Below are 22,092 nucleotides of genomic sequence, written 5' to 3'. Positions count from 1 at the left end.
AAAATCCTTTCTAATTGGAAGTATTTAGGTTATCCTGAAACTGGAGTATTGTAGGTGAGATTGTATGAGACAAATGATTTTTTAATTTTAATCATATGCAAAATTAATTCTTAAGCAAACTCTTTGTTAAGTTTATTTCTTCTTCAGTCCCTACGAGAAGATGCACCAGTGGATTATTATGGTTTTGGTTGTTGAAATATAAAGATGGCTTCAGCTTTAGTGAACATGCTGATTTGTTGTCTTTGTTGCAATAAGGGACAGTATTTAACATAAGGTTGCTGGTTTCGTGTCCAACGAGCTACCCAGGTACAGTCACAGTGAGCCAAAGCAGGCAGTCTCATCTGGCTGCACCACCCTTACAAATGGAAACAGGAAATAGAAATACATTAGTAAGTTTATCAGCCTGGCTCCATCACACTCTTGGCCACAATAGTGGTAATCTAGGCAGCCACCAGAGCACCACTGCTTATTCACTTCAGTCCTTCGGAGTGACTTTTTCTCTCAGGACCTAGGACTAAAGTCTGTTTAGAATACTTTCTGTAGCTTTGTTTTAAAAGTAACATAGAAAATTACCATTTATACACTTTTAAAAGGTAATGATTTCAGCTGGTATTGCAGTTTGTTGCTTCCGTTCAGATTTGGCACTGTCTGCAGAAATTGCACACAAATCAGATTTCTCAGTGGAGAACTGAGACTCATGAAGCAGCAGGCAAACCGTCTGAATGATTGTAGTCAGCTTTCAAAGAATGCTGAGTATTCCAGTCTTTATTGATAAGAACAGTAGCAACGTCAATTTAAGTCCAACTGAATACACTAAAAGAGCTTCTATCGATTACAAATAACTTTGAATCAAGCCCTCTGTTTCCCAGTTTATTTAATCTGGGTCTGCTAACAGTATTGGTTCCCAGTGAGATGCTCATCATGCCTTGGCAATCTCTATAGTTTGCTGAGCAAGTTCCTGTCTTGATGAGACTATGGCTTTTGATCAGATCACTGATGCCACTGTGACGTTGTACTGGCACTTCACTGGGTGAAGTGACTCATAAAAATTGGTCAAACCATTTTGAGTCATTTTTCTTCTTCAGAGCACTTTTTACTTTTTTTGCAGGGAATGTTAAGTAGCACGGAAAAAAAGCTTTACTGCTTTTATCTGCTGGTAATCTGGACATGAAGTCTGTGAAGTGATCTGGTTCCACACCCTTGGTCCTTCCATGCCCACCTATTTAAATGTAGCACCCACCCCAGGTTAAAACAGCAATGGTGTCACAATGGCAGTTCTTACGTTTTACAGGGTCCACACAGAGGGGACAATCCTTACACACAACAACTGCACAAGGGATGGGGTGAGCCGTGTTCTTTCCCCAAACTAGTATTTTGTCTATTTTTGTCTGAGTAGCAGAGTCAGCACTTTAGGAATGCCTATGTAATAGTTATATGTCTGATCCCTTGAGACTATGTCCGCAAGCTTAATCCACCTACTTAAATTTGACACAAGTTTGATGTTGACAGATCTTTGTGACAAAAAGCATTGACCATCCTCGTGCTCTTTGACATATGAAAGTCACTTTAATATGCTGCTGTGACACAGAACAGATATCATACCTGTATCCATGATGATGCAGCTATAGTCCTGGTTTCCCTTCCAGGTAAATGGGAGTAAGACCTCTGGTCAGACTGGGTGAGATCCAGAATCCCTTGGCTCTTCAGACCAGAGTATTTTCTGGGTTGTAACCAACCTATAACTAACTGCAGGAGAAATTAGTGCAGGAGATTCTCCTCTTCCCTTTTGTGAGCATTCCAGCCTAGTGATGGTGAAATGCTGTCTTTAGACTGTACAAGCCCTGATTTAATGCTCATTTCCTTCATTTAAGAAAAAAAAAAACAACTGAAACCCACAAAAAAGCCAAACCAAACCAAAAAACAACCACTACTCAATTTCCAATATCACTGAGAGTTCCTAAGCCTATCTAAAACAAGCCTGGTCATGAGTACAGAATCACAAGGTGAGAAGGGTTATCCAGCCAGATCTCTTTCCCAGTGTGATTGCTGGTAACCTGTAGCTCTCAAATGGTCTGAACTGCAAGTCTCCAGAATACTTTGCTCCCAGCACAGTATTAGAGTAGGACCTGGAGACAATTTTAGAACTGCCAGAATGCCTTTTTATGTTTATACTCCCATGTGAAAAGAAATATATATGATGTCAGGGAGTTTTTATGCTTGTTGCTGTCACAGAAGCCAGTGGAACTGGGAATTTAGAGCCCTTGAAAACTGGCCACCACACATAAGCACGCAGCTAGTTCCCTGCCAAAGCTTCTTGTGGTTATTGCAGGTCGTATGTCAGTGCAGCCAGACCTAAAATGGAATTATATTTTTAACATGGTTTTTAATCATTTCCGTAAGTTTAGCATATGGGCAATCTCATGAAACTTTCTAAAGCTTAGTTATCTATATGCATAGCAAGAGATTTTAAGTCTTATTTTATCTGAAAAAAATGGACATAGTAAACGTGGAACAGTGATGGAAAATTGTTGGTAATGGGTCAAATTGCATCTCCTGTTGATTTTCAAAAGTGTATGTGTGCATGGATAATTATAAATCACAAATAAAAGTGTCTTGGCTCTAAGTCCTCATATCCTATGTCAGACTGGATCCTGAATGCATCTCATGATATGACTGAGGCATGAAAGCATTTCTGAAGATGTTATCTAAGTGACAGTTGTGCTTTTACTTTACTTCCTAACTACACTTCTTAACTGCACTTCTTAACATACTATCCTTTCTGAGTAGCCGTGTGGAAAGGTCTACTAAGTTAATTCCTTTTCTTGCTGTAGAATTATATATAGTCAGCTGCTTTCTAAGTTTCACAACCAATGAATAACCAAGGTCTGTGTTTAGCATGACACAACCCACTGAAATGCAATATTCTTGCCTTCTTAAATAAAGAACTTTAAAAAAGAGATCATTACCTTCTGTCTTAGAAACTGTGAGGCAGATGTTAACTTCAGTTGCTTAGTAGAAGGCCCAGTTGGCGCTATGATATCAATCCAGCAGCAACTGGACCTTCAGCAGCTTCTTTCCCCTGAAGCATCATTACAACCCAGCAAATGACACTCCTTCTCCTAAGGGGCTGAGGAGTGCATGCGAGAGGCAACACTTTCTCCACCACTAGCCCCCCCGACAATGCTTTGACAGAGGACCATATTAGGCAACAGGACCATTGGGAATGGCATCTGGGAACTCCAGTGAGCATGCCTCCTAGGGAAGGAGCACAACCATAAGCTTCTGGTTGAGTGCACAGAGCCCTTTCCTGGCTGACAAGCCTGTTACAGAGGTCAGCCAGAGAGGACTATCATTCTTTGGGGAGGTGGAAACTACTTGGTGCTATTAATGTTTTTTTTCCTGGCTGTCCTCAGGAATGGAACTGTATGTAAGCCAAGCATGGCCATGAAAGGGGTCGCACATAGCCAAAAGATTATGTTGAAGTATCTCCCCTCTCTCTGCCACTACCAGTGCCTGGAACTCTCCCACTTCTTTTCTTCCTTCCACACCATACTTCAGGTCTCTCCCCTGAGCTCAGTTCTTGCCTGTTTTCATAGCAATAGACCAAACAGCCATAAATTACAGTTCAGGAAAGAAACTAATGACTTCTTGATCTGGCTTCAGTCATCATCCCATCACGGAACTGCAGAATAGCTAAGGTTGGAAAGGACCTCTGCAGATTGTCTAGTCCATCCTCCCTGCTAGAAAGGGGGCCAAATAGAGTAGGTTGCCCATTGCATTGATCAGGTTTTGACTAGATCATCGTATGTCTACATGTATGAGATGAAGTTCAGACTATAATAGTAGTGTTTCAGATCTGATCTGTGCTGTAGATTTTGGCTAACATCTGTGCCTACTGCTAGGTAAAACAGGACTGGAAAGGTGTCTGATTTCTGCCCAACACTACTGTGTGATGGAGACATGAAATACCTTTCAAAATGAAAGAAAACTACAGTAAAGTCCCTTAAAAGGCTCATATGCCTTTCATATGTATCTGGAAATGGCTTAGTTTGCTGAGCTTTTGTTTATGAATTTGTAGCTCTTGCTGGTGAGCCAGGAGGACTTCCCTAATTCAGTGTTTGTAAGAAAGCTCCCTGTTTCTAGCCATTAAATGTCAAAAAGTCAAATATACAGCCAATAATTTTCTGCTGTTACTTCTCCATGTAAGAAATAGACTTACATGCTACAGTGATGTTATTTTATTCTCAGTGGAAACACTGGGAAATGTCATGGTAGTAAAGGGGATATGTGCCAAAATGCAATTTTTGTGGTAAAATTTTCATACAAAAAAAGTCATGCCCTTCTAGGCCACAAAGCAAAAGTTAGAATGTTAGTAATTAAACCAGAAAAAATAAATTTCCATGAAACTAAGTAAAGCCATTTTATTATTATCAGACTCTGTGTCAGACTTTAGTATACATTCTTCACTTTATTCCATGTGATGGGTGCTATGACCAGAACCTACATCACTGAGCTCTTTCCCTGTAGTAAGGGATACTCTTTGGACCCTCTGAAAGGACTTGTTATAGCATACATATGTGGCTGAAAGTTCCTAAACCATATCAAATTCACAGATTCAGCTGAAAATTTTATTTGTACTAAAACTATTCCTCCTTTTTAAACATTGAATGGATTTATTAAGAATGAGAAGTATGTTTTAGTTATATTTGGAGCTGAGTGCAAAGGAATAACCTTACTAGCATTTCTGTGTGACAGCAATTGAAAATTATTTCATTATTTCCTAATTATGACCTGAGATGGAGTCCTAAACGTTAATACCCAAAACATGAAAAAGGTTAGTGAAAGACATCTACTGTTACAGTCAGGGATTTCAACCTTTTAAACCATTGCTTGTCACAAGTAGTTAAGTATAAGTCATAGAATCATAGAATAGTTAGTCTTGGAAAGGACCTTAAGATCATCTCAATGCACTATCTCAAGCAAGTATTACCATATTCAACCAGTCTAGAGTCAGAAAGGTTTTCCAGGTTGAAAATAATCTTCCTTTAATATATTAAAAATAAATTTCATCTAGTTAATTTGTCCTTAATGTTTTTAGACTGGAGAACCTGTCATCCCAGGAAGATAATATATAAATAGGATAAAAGGCCTGGTTTCTGCATCACACATCTAAAAGGGAGGAGATTTAGATTAAAAATCATCACTGAAAGAAAAACCAAACATACTATAGGACCTACACAGAGCAGTTAAGCTGATTCTTTTGCTTTCTACTTGAACAGAACACTGAACTCTAGATCTAATGGTATAGTGAAAGTGAGATTAAGGTCTCTGGATTCTCTGTGCATGATCGTCCTCAGTTAATGGATCCATTACACTTCATGATTAAAGTCATATCAGATATTATTCCAGTTGATGGAAAAATTACTTAAATATAGACTATCATGTGACTGAAGCATATCAATGTGATACATTTAAGCACAGGATCATGATAAACTGCCTTAAACATGTCAAACCCAAACTTGAAATTCAGATTTTATTCCATGATATTCCAGAACTGGTCTGAACTGGAATTGCCAAAGTGTCTGAAAATATACTGAATATATGCAGGTGGATGACCTGTGTGTCAGGGGGACATTATATTGCTCTATAGAACTACCTGACAGGAGATTGTAGCAAGGCAGCTGTCAGTCTCTTCTCCCAAGTAACAAGTAACAGGACAAGAGGTAATGGCCTCAAGCTGAGCCAGGGAAGGTTTATGCTGGATATGAGGAAAAATTTCTTCACCAGAAGTGTTGTCAGGCATTGGAACAGGCTGCCGGGGAACTGATGGAGTCACCCTCCTTGGCGGTATTTAAAAGAGGTGTAGACGTAGCACTTACTGACATGGTTCAGTGGTGGATTTGGCAGTGCTAGGTTAGCAGCTGGGCTCAATGACCTTAAGGGTCTTTTCCAAACTAAATGATTCTATGATACTAAGAGCATTATATCTCTCCAGACTGAACAAGTTCAGTGCCCTCTCTTCACAAAGCATAAGCCCTTGACAATGTCACTTTAAAGAAGTCATGTATGGCATGTGTGAAAGCAAAAAAATATTTGAGAACTGCATTAAAATATTAAATGAACCCAAATTGCATCTAAATTTAACAAGTATATACCAAATGTGTGAAAAATACTTGCTTTTACTTGAAGCTCAATATCTGTCTTCTTTCCTTATGTTTCAGAGACTGAAACAGAAAGTGCACCACCACCTCCAGGTCAGTGTTAAAATACTAATTTGCACTGTAACACTAACAATGGCTGCAGAAGACTAGATTCCACATACCCATAATATGATTTCTGTTCATTGTTCCTTTGAAAGTGAAAGAATAGTAAGAAAAGTGAAATAAGATATGCTTGCTTCACTTTGCCTGGATGTTGATTTTTCAGACTCAATTTTCATTTGTCATATTTGTTGATTGCTTAATCATGCAAATGTCCTTCACAATACAAGAAAATTATGACTGCTTAAATTCTGTTTAAATAATGCTGTCTTATTTGATGCTGCACAGCATCTAGTTATCAAAATGTTCCCTTTCATTTTTCCTTGAAGGTACACTGTGAATAAAGTTGACAGAATTAAGCATGGGTTTCATTTCATCTAATTTTAGCCATCTGAAGATTAGATATCTTGTTCAACAGTGCTTCACCTATAACCAGTGGAGTAGCTCTTGGGTCTCACCCATGTTCATCCTATGGGCATTTCTTGGATAACCTATCTAAAATGTCATTGGATGTCTATGTATAGGCAATTGGCCTGAGCAGTCTGATTGTCTAGAAGGGACTGGATAAGTAACTTCCAGGAAGCCAAAGTTAGATGAGGTGAAAATCATTCACAAGAACTAGGGCTTCGGGTAAAGCTGAAGCTCTGTGCAGAGCTGCTACATTTTCTTTAATGAAAACTGGAAAGGGAAGCAAGTTTTTGCCTTGGGGGTTTGATTTGCATTGAGTAACTGAAGTTATATTCTCAGATGCTGGTTAATATGTACACACATTATGCATGTCTAATATATGCATTTGGTGAATTGTACTCCTTGTGTAGCTACCTAAACAGCAATATCAAACAGAATAAATACTCTTCGGGTGTTAAACCTGCATTTACTTACAGTCTTGCATACTGGCATTTTATGAGTCTGATTCAAGACATTTTTAAGAGATACACTCTAAAAAATTACAAAGTCTGGACGTAGTACCAGGATTTTCATGTTTAAATAACCCATATGTTATTTTCATGTTAGAATGAACTCTTGCATGCATTTGTAAAAAATAAATAATTGGCATTTCATTCATGATGGTTGTATTGCACTCAACCATAAGATCCGCTCAGTTCATATTAAAGTAATTAACTTCAACACACGGAGAGCCTTATATGGTATATTTTGCACTTCAATTCATGTTCTTCATCAGTCTTAAGTAGAAATGAAATGAGAAAATGCTTTTTATAGGAAGAAAGGAATAGCATCTTCAAGGACTTATATTAAAAACATCTATTTTCAGATAAATAAATTCTCCTTCATTTCTATTTAAGTATACAGGATTAGATACAAAATCACTCCTATAACCCCCTACCTTTTCCACATATCTGTACTTCTTCGGTAAAGCAAGTAGGTTGTCAGTAGACTTTCATGTTAGGCACAGACCAAACAGAGATTTTTCTAAACTGGAAGTGCCAGTCTCTTCTCCCTTTGCCTGACTCAAGATGCTGACATCTTGGATTACCAGGTGCTATCACACAAACAGGGAAATTGGTTGTTCAAGAATCTAAATGCTATAATATATAAATAGCTTATTGGACATAATCAGCATCTTGAACTGCACCAGCAATTTTTTTGGAAGCTGTTCTAAAAGCTCCTTGTAGATCTCAATGTCAAGCCACCAAGCTGGTGTAGTTAGCCATTATCAGGTTTTCAAATGGGATTTAGACGTAATGACAACTTCCAAGAAAGATGAATTCCCCTAATCCCAGTTCCTAGCAGGAAAGAAAAGTGTTACTGTAGGAAAACTCCCATTAAAAAGGCCAAGGTGGACAACCTGACAACCAGAAATATAGGGAATCCAGACAGAAGCATTCAGGAGTCTGTCATGCTTCCAGAATATGGACTTACACTCCAAATTTCGAATTTGATTTTTATAGTAACCGTGGCTATGCACATGTGGCCAAGAAATCAGGATAAACATAATATCAACTAGCTCTTGCAGATACTTTCTCCATGTCACAAAAGTTAACTTAGCTTAAATCTTGAAACTGACCTTCCCTCAAACCCATGTTCTATCAGGCACTTGACAGGTAATTTTGACACAGAAGTCATTGTTTACAGACAATAGAACACTGAGTGTTTTAACCTTTAAGACAGCATGGTTCATATGATTTGACTAGTCTCTAAGTAGCCTTGTATGCAAATTAAATAAGAAATCACAGAAAATAGGAACCTTATCAAATCCTGAAATACAGAAAGTGTAGAGATTTTTATTTTGTTGAAAATACAGTCCAAGTTTTCTCGGACTCATACTTGTTTCTCATACTCATTTCTCATACTCATTTCTCATATGAGGTCTAAGATAACTCACATTCCCATGCTTGGAGTATAGGACAAGCTGGCAACTATTCTCATCAGCTAAAATAAAAACAAGTATCTTAGGAAAGATTATGATGATAATGGTGAAGATGGTAAGGAATTAAGAACACTCTCAATATACTCTGTTGTGAACTTTGCCTTGATGATAAACTGATTAGAGTGATAGAGCTCTGGATACCAGTTCCATTAAAATTAACAGTATGTAACTTATTTCAAAGCTTGCTGCAAATAAGACTGAGAACAACAGACTAACAATTCCTACATCTAAAGCACCCAGTATTTTTCTTCCACTGAGTATAGGATCATCAATCTTATATTACTTCAAAACATAAAAAACACATTGTTATGCAGAGTTGCAAAATGTTTCATGGGTTTTTAACTGTATATATATTCCATATACAGATATATCAGTAATTTTTTAATTTTGGTTTTTCACTACTAGCAGAACCTAGAATATTCCTGTATTTTTTAATGCTGTGTAAGTTTTTCTCTTTACTTCAAGATCCTCTCAAAACTATACTTGTACTTCCTACACAGAACAAAAAACACCACAGGATGGTGGAACTGGAAAGGATAAAGGTAAGTCTGAAATCATATTTAAAAAATGGGCAGTAAAGAGAACATTCCTAAATACACTTCTGATGCTGGATTGCTTGAGCTTTAATTCAGAAGTTTGCTGCAGAAAGTGATGTTTAAGTGAGCCTGGAAGCTGGCACTGACCAAGCTTGCTAAAACTTGGATCCTATGCACATTGGTAGCTTTTAAATAAAGCAGACAGTCTCCTACTGTCATTCTAAGCTAATTCTATTCCAAACCAGAAACTTGATATTGCATGTTTTACTTTTCAGTGCAGTCCAATAGATTTTTTTTTCATCCGAAAAAAATGAAATCACACATTCAGCTTTCTGTTCTCATTGGGAAGCCCAGCAGCTGAGCTCATTACAAGTTCTGAAAAAGATCTTTGAGGACTGTCTGCTGTGAACAAACACATAGCTGTTCATATACCAATGCATGTAAAAATCAGGTCCAATTTTAATATATATTTTTGTGCTGCTGAGATTAGACTCCAGCTCTATTGGTAATTCTTCCAGTTACAAAAATACATTTTGAGAGAAATGAGCCAAATTCTGCTCCTGTTTGTACTCATGCCAAAGTAGAATTCAAACTGCTCATCAGCTCTCTTTGAAATGAATAATATTTTTTTATTTCTTCATTCTGTTCAAAGGCTAATGCAGACCAAAATATACTTAAAACTGATGCAATGCTTGCTTTTGATTTGGCACGGTTATACTTTTTCATGTTCATGGCAAATCAAGAAAAGACTTGCTTGAAAATGTATGCTGGCTTTTGGTCTCTTCCAGACAAAATCTTGCCTTTTAGACAGACTGGATGCATACTTGATACTTGCAGATTCATTTGGCAACGACATGCATGGCTATTTTTCTCAGCAAAGTCAAAATAAAAACGCTGAGAGTGTGTGATTCACATACTCTTTTGAAAATGAAAATGCTGAACCAGGATTCAGTGCATGTTATTTTGCCAGCTAACTTTGCATTAAGCAATTATTTTGACACACAGAATTTTGTGTGAGTAATCAAATCTGTCATCTTGGTAATGGAAACACAAGTCAGGAATAATTTGCATGCCTAATGATAGGAAAGAAGATGAAGGTCTTGCCTCAACCTATTCCAGCATTTAGTTTTGCTTGCTTTAATTTTGATACAACAATAATGTTTGTTCCCAAACTGAACATGAATGGCATTTTCCCCACTGCTTACAATTCTACATTGTACTGAATAAAAAAGAAAACATGGTAGGTATCTTATCAAATATTTCTGTTATCTTTTTATACATTATTATATTTCTGGTCTGAATTTAGTGAAAAATACAGGTATTTCGGGGGGGGGGGGGGGGTTGGGATGGGTGATTTCTTGGTGCTTCCCCTGTTTAGGAGGATTTTGCTACCAAAAAATGGCTTGAGATCCTAACACGGGAAGTGCTTCCAGTTTCAGACTATGGTGGCAGCAGCTCCCTCAGAATCCCAGTGAAAGTCTGAATACCAATATGTAGAAAGAATGACCTTCTGCCACGCTCCAGTGAAACTATTACCGCTGCAAGGCAATGTATATGTCATTGCCAGGCACTTGGTAGTAATTATTTTTTTCAATTAGGTATAAAGCAATTGTTCCTATCAGCTCCTGTTTTGTTGCAGAGTATCACCCAGTAAGGGAAAGTCTATTTTCTTAGAGTGATTCCTTCATGTTTGTTTGCCAGAAAATCTCTATAATGGTGAGCATAATTCACAAAATAGGAAAAGTTTCGATTTTTCCAATCTGTCCAAAATCATTTACACTAGAAAATGAGCAGTTCCATAAGGAAATGAGGACAGAACTAGCTAAATGTTAGCTTTTGTATAAGCTGTTTAGAAAACTGTTTCTGTAGCTTCAGAAACAGGTACTGCTTCAGATTCAGGTACTTCCTTGAATGAGAATGAGATGCAAAAGATTTCATATCCAAATTCAACGGTGATTTTACAATACTCGTGTGTCAGCAGTTATAACCTCTTTGCTAATAATTTATAAGAAACAGCACCCTGTAGGAACCTGGGACAACCCCTCTCTGCCACAAAGTCAGGATGTCCTGGAACCTGGTATTTAGGAAAGAAAGCTAGGTAGTCCACATAAACCACATAGTCCATAATTTTCACCTCATTTCTAAAACAAAGTTAACAGCAGAAGTTAGGAAGATAAAGTACACCTATCTGTGTGTCTGTTTTACTGTTCGACTTATTTTTAGTAGTTATTGTCTGTGTGAAATTACATATTTATGTTCTTTTATGTTCACTGTAAAGTTAATAAATGGCAGACTGTGATAAATTATCTGTTATCTTATGGTTATTTTTCTGTAAAACAGTCTCTCAGAATAGTAAAAATAAATCTTTGAATAAAATAATATTTTATAATATTTCTAGTTTCAAACTTATCTGAAATAATGTCCTAAGAATTCAGGATATATATGATCTTCCCTTTTATTTTCAGAGGAAAAAGGTGACTTAGCAGTAATTCCATCAAATTTACTATGTTATCCCATACTCATTCAATTTAAATTTTTCTTCCTTTGCTTTTGATTTTAGCATTGTCTTCCAGATTGAATATTGTTATAAAAGTGTTTCCACTTGCTGGAATAATAATTGAATTTTGGCATCAAATTTGCTCATTCCTTTTTAGGTCACATCCAGTCATGCGTTTTCTGCATGTTTTAGTGGTACCTTTTTCTCTAGGTTCCATCAAACCATCTACTAAAATGTTTTCATTTTCCATTCTTCTATGTTCCCAGCTTTCACTTATCCATTCATATTGCTACTAAAACTTCCATCGCTGTACAAAGGTACTTCATTTACCATTCCCAAAATGACAAGTGCTGAATGCTCTTTGAAAATCAGATGGGTAATTGGAGGCAACTAAATTTTAAACTTAGTCTCAGAAGGATTGAACTGTGCTCAGTAACTTCAACACAAATCAAAATGACTCAGCCAGTTGGTTGAGTTACTCTGTATTTATTTATGCACCACAAAGACACAGGTTCACTCTTTGAGGTGTTTTCATACCTCCTCCATTAACTTGGTACACTTGCTCCACTGTATGGAAGCACATGTAAATGTTAAGGCACTCTGAAGACACCTGCAGTTGCAAACCAGTGTCTCTCCACCATTTACAACTTTGCCATATTTCTCATGCCAGCTCCCATTGTCAGTGAGCAAGAGCGGGCAAAAAAACAACAAAGAAAGACTAATAAGTTTACCAGCTCCGTTAGCTGATTAAATCAGGTTTGAGATGCTGTTCCAGTGGAGTCACTTCCAAAATTCCCGTATCAGATTGTGTAGCATCAGGCTTTTGACGCTGACACAAGGTTTTCAAGTCTTTTTTTAAACAGCCAGAAAATAGAAAAGAAAAAGAATAGATCACTGTGATTTTGCCACTTCTGCAAAGTTGATCAACAACATGACTGATGGCAGAATAGCATCTTCCATTTTTGTATGGTGGATTTCAAATCAAGGGAAAGTATAAAATATAAAATTCTTGGTATCAGCAGTTCATATCTAAATCAGAAGTTATTACTTATATTTTGACAGATTTTTCTACACTTTTGCTGTGTCAGCTGTCAGAAATTTTAATATTGAGGTTACACTAACTGTGAGTAATAAAGAAGTTTCACATTAGCTAATTTTGAGATAGGAAGTGTTCTTTCATTCTACAAGACTCTGCCCCGATTGAGCTCCAAAAGACCTAGTGCTCAGTTAATGTGATCATTTAGATACAAGGAAATAAACATAAATATCCTATTTGTTAATGAAAATATGCCACAGATGAATAGAAGCCGAAGAACAAAAATCTCTGTAGAGTAGCTGAAAGAAGTGTTTCTTCTTAACTAGTTCTTGTCATATAACATATTACTAAATACATTCCATTAAAAGTTTACTTGCAGAAGATAAGGACTGTGAACTAATGATCATAGTTCTACTGCCAGGACTGGCATTATTGCATTTTTTTGTTATCTTTAAATAGAATTTATTACTAAGTTAAACAACCATTCATCACCAAAAGTAAATTGGTTATAGCTGTTGAGCCATTTTTCGTATTTATTCAGTAGTCATTTCATTTTGTCCTAGAAGCCTGAGATACAAGGAGTAATGGACTGATAATTACCCATTTCTCATAACTGGCATATACTGGTTTTGTACTCTTTCCATTTACAGCACATTCAATTATGCTTTCATTTTGATACTTCTGAAATGTTTGTTTGGTTTGATTTGTTTGTGTTTCATGTTAACATTTTATCTGAAAAATTATAGATTACCCAGGAGAAACCCCAACAATCCTTCTGCAAAACTAACACCTTTTGTTGTTTTAGCTTTTCAAATGTTTAAAGAAAACAAGTCAAATACCTTAAACAGTGTGATTATCATACATCACCATATAGGGTGCATAACATCAAAAGTTTTATGTTGATTGATCTTAAATACTTTTTTTTCTGGCCAGAGAGAATATTCTGGCCAGAAGAATACCTCTTCAAGCCAATCACGATGATGACATCATTGACAAAAAGAGCTGAAAGCACAGGTTTTACTTTGATGAAATATGGACAAAGATTTGCAGTAGAATTACTTAGCCTTGCATTCATTTACTTGCCAACACAGTATGTTAAAACATCTGACATGACTTCATCGCTACTGTACTTTCACTGAAAATCAACATTATCGTCTGCTTATGCCACTGGATGATGCAGGTGCTGAGAACTCTTCCACTAAATGAATTTTTAATTTCTTTTTTGCTGTGAATAAGAAATCATCTTTATAACACATTAATCCTCCATGTGTAGGTCTACCTTTTACAACTGACATCCTCCTCCCAAGGGATTTTTAAAAAGAATTTTGATGAATCATTAAAAAGGAATGAGTAAAATGTTATGGCTAAGTAGTTAAATTCTATTAACCGACTTTCAATTAGCCTTCAGTGGATAAGCAAACACAAAACAGTATGATCACTACTTACAAAAATGCAACTATATTTTAGATGTGGTTTCATCATAGTTACTGCATTTGTCCTTGAGAAAATATAGACAAATTATAACTTTAAAGTCAAAATCAAACAATAATTTCAGGTTAAAATTTGATTCTGGAAACCAAAATCTAAAATCTAAAAAAAAACCCCAAATAACTCTTTAAGAAGGTGGGTTAATATTTTTCCAAAGTTGTTCTTGTTCAACTGTCTTTTCAATTTTGAAATATTCTCCAGATGATTTTCTGATACTATTCAAAAGACATGTTATATTTACAGTACATATGTATCAAATACTAAATATGTTCAGTCTTTTCTAGCTCTTCAAATGCTATATTGGTTTTTTGTTTGGCTTTTTTTTTTAATTAGGCTTTGAAGACACTAAAACTTTTTTCATATTTTTATCAGAAATTGGCATCTCTGAGGCTTCTAGTGAACATCAAAAATTCAAAGGGACGTAGAAAACTCTTGTAAAGATAGTCTTTAACTTATTCTGGTTTTCTCATGATCATGATTTCAGTATTTCAGATCTAATGCCAGTTTAAATTTTTTTTCCCACATTTTTAATTCATATAAATATGTACCTCAATGTACTGTATGAGATTAAGAATTTTAAGATACCTGAATAGCAATTGCTTATAGTGATTTAATACCTGATGATAATCAACTTTTAGTGTGATTAAAAGTACAATCCAATGTAATGGTAATACTTTTGTCACTTATTATGCTGTAATATAGGAAAAATCAGTTTTTTATACCTTGCATTTTAATTTAATATTCTAACATGGAAATTACAAAGTATAAATATGGGGTTCTGGTTTTAAATGTTGCATATCTTGATTTAATAATGCTGAATGCATATATGGTGCACATTTTAATTGCAGACATGGTCATCAGAGAAATGGCATCTTCCTCAGGTCAGATATGTGATTGACCTTGATTTCATTGTGGCTTTTTTTGTATTTACTGTGGATTACATCTCTAACAAACAGAACCACTCAGCAGCTTTCATATAAACTCATGATTTAATAATAGATCCTCTCCACATCTCATTTTTCTTTTACTTGCTTGAAACATTAAGGTTTACCATTTCAGCTACTGAATTATGCAAAGCTTTCTTCATCAGTTTGAAGCTTCCATTGTGAATGCTCCTGACTATTATGATTTCTTTCCTTTTCTTTTGCAGGTTTTACATTTTCATGTAGTTGTTAGAAAACATATGATCCTCTGTGCTTTCAGGTTCTTTATGTACCTTTTTATTTGTATTTCTTTTCACAGACGAAGATGATACTTCAGTTAGTACTCCACCAGCAGGTTAGGACCGTGGTAGTGCTTTGTGTGTGTATGTATGTATGTACTTTTCTCTTGACTGTTAATGAAGAAAGAGCCCAAACCGTTAGACTGAACTTAGACTAATTAGAGAAAAATTTTCTTGAAGTGCCTTACATTAAATTGAACTCTGTTCAGAAGTACAAGACCTTCATAGCAGATAAGTTCCTTTCCGATCCTGACTTGAGGTCTATGGAAGGACTGCCAAATAAAGGTAAAATATTGGCTTGCAGCTCTGAAAGCAACTCCCCTTGTCTTTTTTCTATCAACAGACATGGAATGCATTTTTCAGGTTAGTCTTGAGAGGAAATTCCAGAATTAAAATTAAACAGATGCCTTATGAGTTCAGAAAAGGTTTATCCACATAATTATTTATCACCTCGCTTTAGGCCATAAGACCTACAAGGTAGTTTGAACGTACTACTCCAAGCCATTGCTGCTAAGCTGGCAGATAAAATGCCTTTGGTTGCTGTCAGTAAAAGAAAAGCAACAGCACAGGGGTCCATCATGATTGATGTGACATAGGCAGAATTTCTTCATTGCTTGTTTAATAAGATTTTTAAAAATAAAATGAATGAAACACAGTTTTGAACACTAGAAAATGCTTTGAAGTGTTTCAAGTGAAAAATATGCTTTTATGCTTTTAATTACTTTTATTCCCCTAAATGATCACATTTTTCCAGATTTCTCCCAAAAGAATTTGCATTATTAACTTTGGGCTGAATGCTATCTGTAGAGTCAGTAGCAGTACATTACTGCACGGTACTAGAGTACCTGATTGATGAACACTAAATATATAAATAATATTGTAATCACAACCCTCTAAAATGCCATTTTAACTGTCATTATTTTGCTTAACCTAGATAAACAAATAGGCTGTTTAAATAATTCAAAGTACTATCCTCTCAGACAAACATTGAACAATATAAATTTGCCTATTTTCTGGAACTAGACAAGTCATGAAAAAAACATTAGCCTCATGGAATCCTTCGAAATACAAACCGCTAACAAGGAAAACTTGAATGGGAATTTAACTAAACTAATTTACATTTTCTAGAGAAAGGGGAAAAGATTTCTGAGTTTTTTTTCTTAGTTCTTCACTTCCTTTTTCTGGTATTCAAGTAGTTCATCATGGGTATGTTCATAAGTATTTAGTGTAATCTTCTTGCATGAAGAATTAATGTTCTTAAAATCTCAGGTTAGTTAGGCTGTGACTTCTGAGCTGGTGTCATCTAAATTGCTCTTCCCTTTCAGATGGGATGTCTAAGCCAGCAGAAAGAAAAGATTCAGGTGAGACCTCCTGAAAAACATGAAGCACTCCAAAATTAACTAATACAGTTATTCTTAATACTTTAAATCTTAAAGACAATATTTATTTTTGTTTTCATTGCTTATACAGCCTCAAACTATAGCTGTGGAAATGCTTTTAAGCATCAAATCGAATAGGGTTCTAGCAGCTAAACAAGGAGTGAGAGACAGCTCTGCTGTAGAAGACAGGACATGTATCAATATTTTACACATACATACATACCTATCTATCTATACCTACTTCTATATAGATAGATATGCAGCTATTCCCTTCCTCCTCAGCCTACAGGGTGACAGTGGCTTACCTGATACCTTAATCCCACACGCAGGCCCCAGGAGACTGTAGGAGAATGGCTTCTTCTCACAGCTCAAAGGATGGTGGGAAAAACTTAGGAAAGTCATAACCTCTTTCTTCCTACCCTGGCAGGTAACGCATACTGCACCCACTTTTGTGGTTTCAGGATTTGCAGCCTCTGGAACAAAATGAGCAGCAGGTACTTCAACCATGGTTATTGACCTGGCATAGCCGCCTATGCCAGCTCCCTGAGCCAACGTCAAACCCACATTTTGTTCTGTTTGTTTAATAAATAGGAAAAAGTTAATATGTAAAGGTGATGATAATATTTAGGTGTTATTTTGTGTGGTACCGAATTAATGACTCTATGTAAGCTTCTTCCTTTTATTAATATCCTTTTTCCATTTCACCCTGTGATGTCTTAGGTTACTGCATGTGACCAGGTCCTGTACTGAGCATTGTCACCTCATTCTGTTCATACCAGTAACTATCATTTGTTCTTACATTGTTTCCATATACTACCATGTTATACTGGCATAATCTAAACATAAACAGATTGCAGAGAGAGTATATATAGATGTGTATCTATATATATATTTGTGTTCATGTATGTCTGTATATATGTTTTCATATATGTGTATATACATGTGTGTATATACATGAATGTCTTTACCTGTAATATTGTACAAGCAAACATACACAGATGTGTTAGGTACACCACCCATAATTCACTGAAAGATTGAAAGGCAAAGATTTTGTAGCCAAAGCAATCTAGCATTTCTATATCTTTTAAAATTTCCTAATAGACTTTGGGATAATCAAAACAGCTTGGTTGCATTTCCCATTGTTGTCACAAGTTACATTGCATTCATGAATGATGGAAATCTTCATGAGTTAGAAAGGTTCCTGTATCAGTAACCTCTACAATTCTGACTTCAGGAAAATGACTTTCTACAGAAAATACTGAACAGGGAAAGGAACTTTTAATTTCAAGACCAGGGTTTGACTAAGGGGGAAGTGTTGTGTGGCTGGTTCCTCATTTATGCTAGTTATGAAACCAAAATGAAAAGAGCATTGGATACGCTATAAAAATCTACCTTCACTTCTGAAACAAGAAGCTCGAGGGGAACAAGGGAGATGCAGCTCTGAGTTGAAAGAGACCAATAGCTTTATTAATTATAACTTCCACATTTGCTCTGCTCTTCAGTACTACCATGGCAACAATGGCTTTACTCAGTTTCCCCCATGCACTGGCAGTAAGTTGCCAAAAAAAAGGAGATGTGGCATTTGGATTCCACAAGTTCTCATTTGGAAAATGAGACACATGCTTTGCCTTTCTGCAGAAAGGGAGCAGGTAGCAGGCAGAAGTTTGCTGCCTTGCTTTCCCTGTCTTTTCTATTCACAATCAGCTTTGGCCATGGTTTTGTGTGTACTTTGCCTGAGATATAACTGCATAGCACAAAGCCAGGACTGCTCAGATGAGCAGAAAGACCAGAAATGAACAGCTGTGCTCAGACTGTTTTCTGCCCTGGGGAAACTGCTCATTTGCTGCTTCTTTTAGTACAATTGCTCCTTTTCAGTTCCAAAATCCCAATGTCCAGAAGAGAAGATGCTGTGTCTGAACACATGACACAGTCATTTCCATCTGACAAACTTTTTCTGTAGAACATCAGCCAATGCACATGGCAGGATACGCACTGACTGATCCCCAACTTTCTGTTTCTATAATGGTAGAAAAGAACAAGGTTCATCAGTAAGTTTCATCCATGCCTTATTTTAAGGACAAATAATAAAAAATAGCTTGTACAATTGACTGAGTTTGGGTTTGAGATAGACCCACTGACAACGCATCATATGTGGTTTTTTGTGCTTACAGCTGTTTGTGTTTTCAGAACCTCCATCTCTTCTGAAAAACAAAGAGCTGACCTTTGTGCATTTCCTCTGTAAAGCACTCATGGTTGAATGCTGGTGCCATTCAAGTTGCTCAGCACCCATCTTGGCTGATCAGGTTCCCCTCTCTTCCTCCCAGATAGTTTCATTTTCTGTCACCACAGAGGCAGCATTCTTGCAGGAACTGTACACAATGTGACAGTCAAGCAGTGGATGTCAGTATGAGCAAAAACTTACATATCTTTCAGGACATCTGAAGAGAAAGGTAATAGGGTTAGAGAGTTCAGTAAGTTCAGGTAAGTGCATTTTAGAGGGAGGAAAACCCACTCAGATGATTAATATTTCCCTCTCTCTCTCTGCATCTTAGTATGGTCTATTGGAGAAGGAGCTCCAGAAGAATCAGAAAAACGTGATGATTCCCAAATGTCCACTCTATTCGTTGAAAAACCTCAGAGTGGTTCAGTGAGTGTTGGTAAGTGCTTAGAAACAAAATCAAAGGCCACTCACATTGAGGCAGGGACCGAGGCAGAGGCAGGAAAGGTATGTGAAGTTCTTGTAACACTCAGCTTCTGCCCTCAGCGAAACAGATTGTAGCTGGATGTGAACTCTACTTCTCAAAGACAAAAAAAACTGTACAAAGAGAAGCAAAACCCAATTGTTTAATTCAAGACAAGCTTAAAATCTAATAGTTTACTAAGCACAATGGGTAAGAGGTATAATTTCTGGAGAAGAGAGCTGGTTACTGTAATGCTGTTGGCTGTACTGTCATTGATATGTCACAAAGATCTACCCAAAGGCCTGCCAGCACAGCTTTGAGATTGCCAGGTCAACCTCTGTGCCCTACAGCTGCAAATTAGCAAGTAGACTAATGGGAGCAGCTCTGCAGGGAAGCTGATAGGTCACCCCATTGTAACCATTCTGGGGAATTTGCTCTGAACTAGCACTGGTTTAGTCCAGTGGCCTACATACCTATGACCAGCCAGAGCACAGCTGGCAAACACTGAGAGCACATCTGTGATTTTAATTCCACCCTAGAGGAACTGAGTTCAAGCACTGTGAGGACTTTCCGTGTTGTGAACCAGAGCACAGTAAATGGGAATGGCTAGGAGGTTCCCTTCCAAACTGCACTCCTTAGCCATGCTATTATGGTAAGGTAGCTGCATCCTAAGCAGGGTAGGAACAATGGTGAGAAGTTCAGTACAGGATATCTATGTCTGTTCTGCACTTGGATACACTAAGTAGTCAGATGGAGGGTTGGGTGGGGTGTGTTTATGCATGCCTATTATTTTTATCAGTTTCTAAGTAGAAAACTATCATTTGGGGAAAATATAATTAGAAAATAAATTTAAGGAGTTTGTCTTCTCTGGAGCCCATGAGTATTAGAATGGAAAATCAGAAGGGACTGGGCAGTGATGCTCTGAAAATTGAGCTAACTTCTACTATTCCCAAATTATTGTTTAGAGGAGGCTCTTTCCCTCTCTTCTCAGCTTAAACAATCAATAATAGAAATGCATTAAGAGCTCCAGGCATTCTTTTCCAGACTGGAGTTTATTCATGTTACAACTGCCTAGTAGCCTAGAAATACCTGTTCTTGTTTTAGGCAAGGAAATACAAATATTTAGAACAATTTACCCATGAGAACATGGAGTTTTGCCTCAACTAATTTATCCTGCTTCTCAGTGTCTCGAGGTCCACGTCAGTGTGGGCAGAAGGATTCCAGACCCCAAATCAGTAATCTCTATAAGACTGCAGTACTTTCATAGCCTGTGTGACTCTATCTGATTCTTATTGTCATTGTAGAGCAAGCACGTGGAGACTGGATGGAGCAGTAGTAAAAGAAACTTGTACAGATGTGACTACACGTTCCTCAATGACTGCATTGTTCTTTTTTTACTTTTCAAAAGGTGGAAATATTACATTTATAGCCAAAGTAGAAGCCAAAGATCTTCTTCGAAAGCCAAATGTTAAGTGGTTCAAAGGAAAATGGATGGACCTGGCCAGTAAAGCAGGGAAGCACCTGCAGCTGAAAGAGTCCTTTGAGCGTCACACTAAGGTGTGTCTTTGCTTTTCTTTCTTAATGGGGCAAAGCTCTAAAGAGAGCTTAAAGGTCAGCTTAAGACAACAGGTAGAAATTCAAGAGCAGTGGTTTCTAACTCTGCCTTTCCCATGCAGTTTTCAGTGATGATCTCTGATCCTGCTTAGAAGCAGAATTTTCTGTTTTCCCCACTCAGGACAAGTAGTGGTGGAGACAAAGTTTTCCATTGCCATTTCTGGGTTGCAGTTTCTTTCCAGAGCCCTTTATTCAAGTTATTCCTTGCTCCTGGTTTAGGTCTGAAAAACTAATCCTTTAACTTGTGCTTTGTGCAAATGTAACCCTCACATTAATGAACAATCATGTTTGATTTTTAGATTCACACATTTGAGATGCATATCATTAAAGCTAAAGAGAACTACGCAGGGAACTATCGCTGTGAAGTGTCTTATAAGGACAAGTTTGATAGTTGCTCTTTTGACCTTGAAGTTACTGGTAAGAGTCCATTTGTGTCTTTAAGGCTTTATAAAGACATTTTTTTTAAACCAGAAATGCCACCTAATTTTGTTCAGAACCTTTAAATGAAGCAATGCTTACAATGAACTTTTTTAGCATAGTGCTCAGAGAATTTTCTTAAGTGTCTGCAAGTTATTGTTCAAATGAACATTGGGATAGATAGTATGTGAGATATTTATGCAGAAATTAGAAAAGCTGGCAGATAAAACTAGTACTGAATTCAAGTCAGGCTCTGGCACACAAGACAAAGAGCTAGGCTTAGGCTGTTGAGAAAGGCTCCATCTGGCAGCATCTGAACAGAGGGACATGGAGTGCTCATGGCTTGCCAGTGCTTTGCATGCCGATCAGTCATGGTAGGATCATACTACAGAAAGCTATTTCTTCCACTCTTTGTCAAAGTAAAGACTAATACAACGTGGAGAGCACTGGAGAGCAGTGCCGTTGTCTACTTCTGTGTTGTAAAAGGTCTTACTCTGGCAAACCTCCACACATAGGCTTATCTTTTCCTTTGAAAGCAGTTCTGCCAGCACAACAGTGCACAAATACCTGCAC

At 37.0% G+C, this 22,092-nt stretch overlaps 1 protein-coding gene and 1 long non-coding RNA gene across 4 annotated transcripts in view; one reads left to right on the top strand and one right to left on the bottom strand.

The window, feature by feature from the left end:
• Nucleotides 1-22,092, bottom strand: part of LOC133222333 (uncharacterized) — a 237,437-nt gene that overhangs the window by 94,042 nt on the left and 121,303 nt on the right. The window lies entirely within an intron of this gene.
• MYBPC1 (myosin binding protein C1) overlaps nucleotides 1-22,092 on the top strand; it is a 117,386-nt gene that overhangs the window by 55,237 nt on the left and 40,057 nt on the right. For all 3 annotated transcript variants that reach the window (XM_061371910.1, XM_061371912.1, XM_061371911.1), the window contains 7 exons: nucleotides 6,222-6,254; nucleotides 9,150-9,191; nucleotides 15,449-15,484; nucleotides 16,754-16,789; nucleotides 19,360-19,464; nucleotides 20,897-21,045; nucleotides 21,402-21,519. In XM_061371910.1, the coding sequence (XP_061227894.1) occupies nucleotides 6,222-6,254; nucleotides 9,150-9,191; nucleotides 15,449-15,484; nucleotides 16,754-16,789; nucleotides 19,360-19,464; nucleotides 20,897-21,045; nucleotides 21,402-21,519 (519 nt within the window). The remainder of the gene's footprint in view (nucleotides 1-6,221; nucleotides 6,255-9,149; nucleotides 9,192-15,448; nucleotides 15,485-16,753; nucleotides 16,790-19,359; nucleotides 19,465-20,896; nucleotides 21,046-21,401; nucleotides 21,520-22,092) is intronic.

This window comes from Neopsephotus bourkii, unplaced genomic scaffold (genome assembly GCF_033783945.1).
Source record: "Neopsephotus bourkii isolate Nb327-2 ecotype Australia unplaced genomic scaffold, CSIRO-AGI_Nbou_v1 NB_1589, whole genome shotgun sequence".
Taxonomy (NCBI): domain Eukaryota; kingdom Metazoa; phylum Chordata; class Aves; order Psittaciformes; family Psittacidae; genus Neopsephotus; species Neopsephotus bourkii.
The sequence above is the reverse complement of the archived record's forward strand: the minus strand, read 5'-3'. Positions and strand labels throughout refer to the sequence as shown.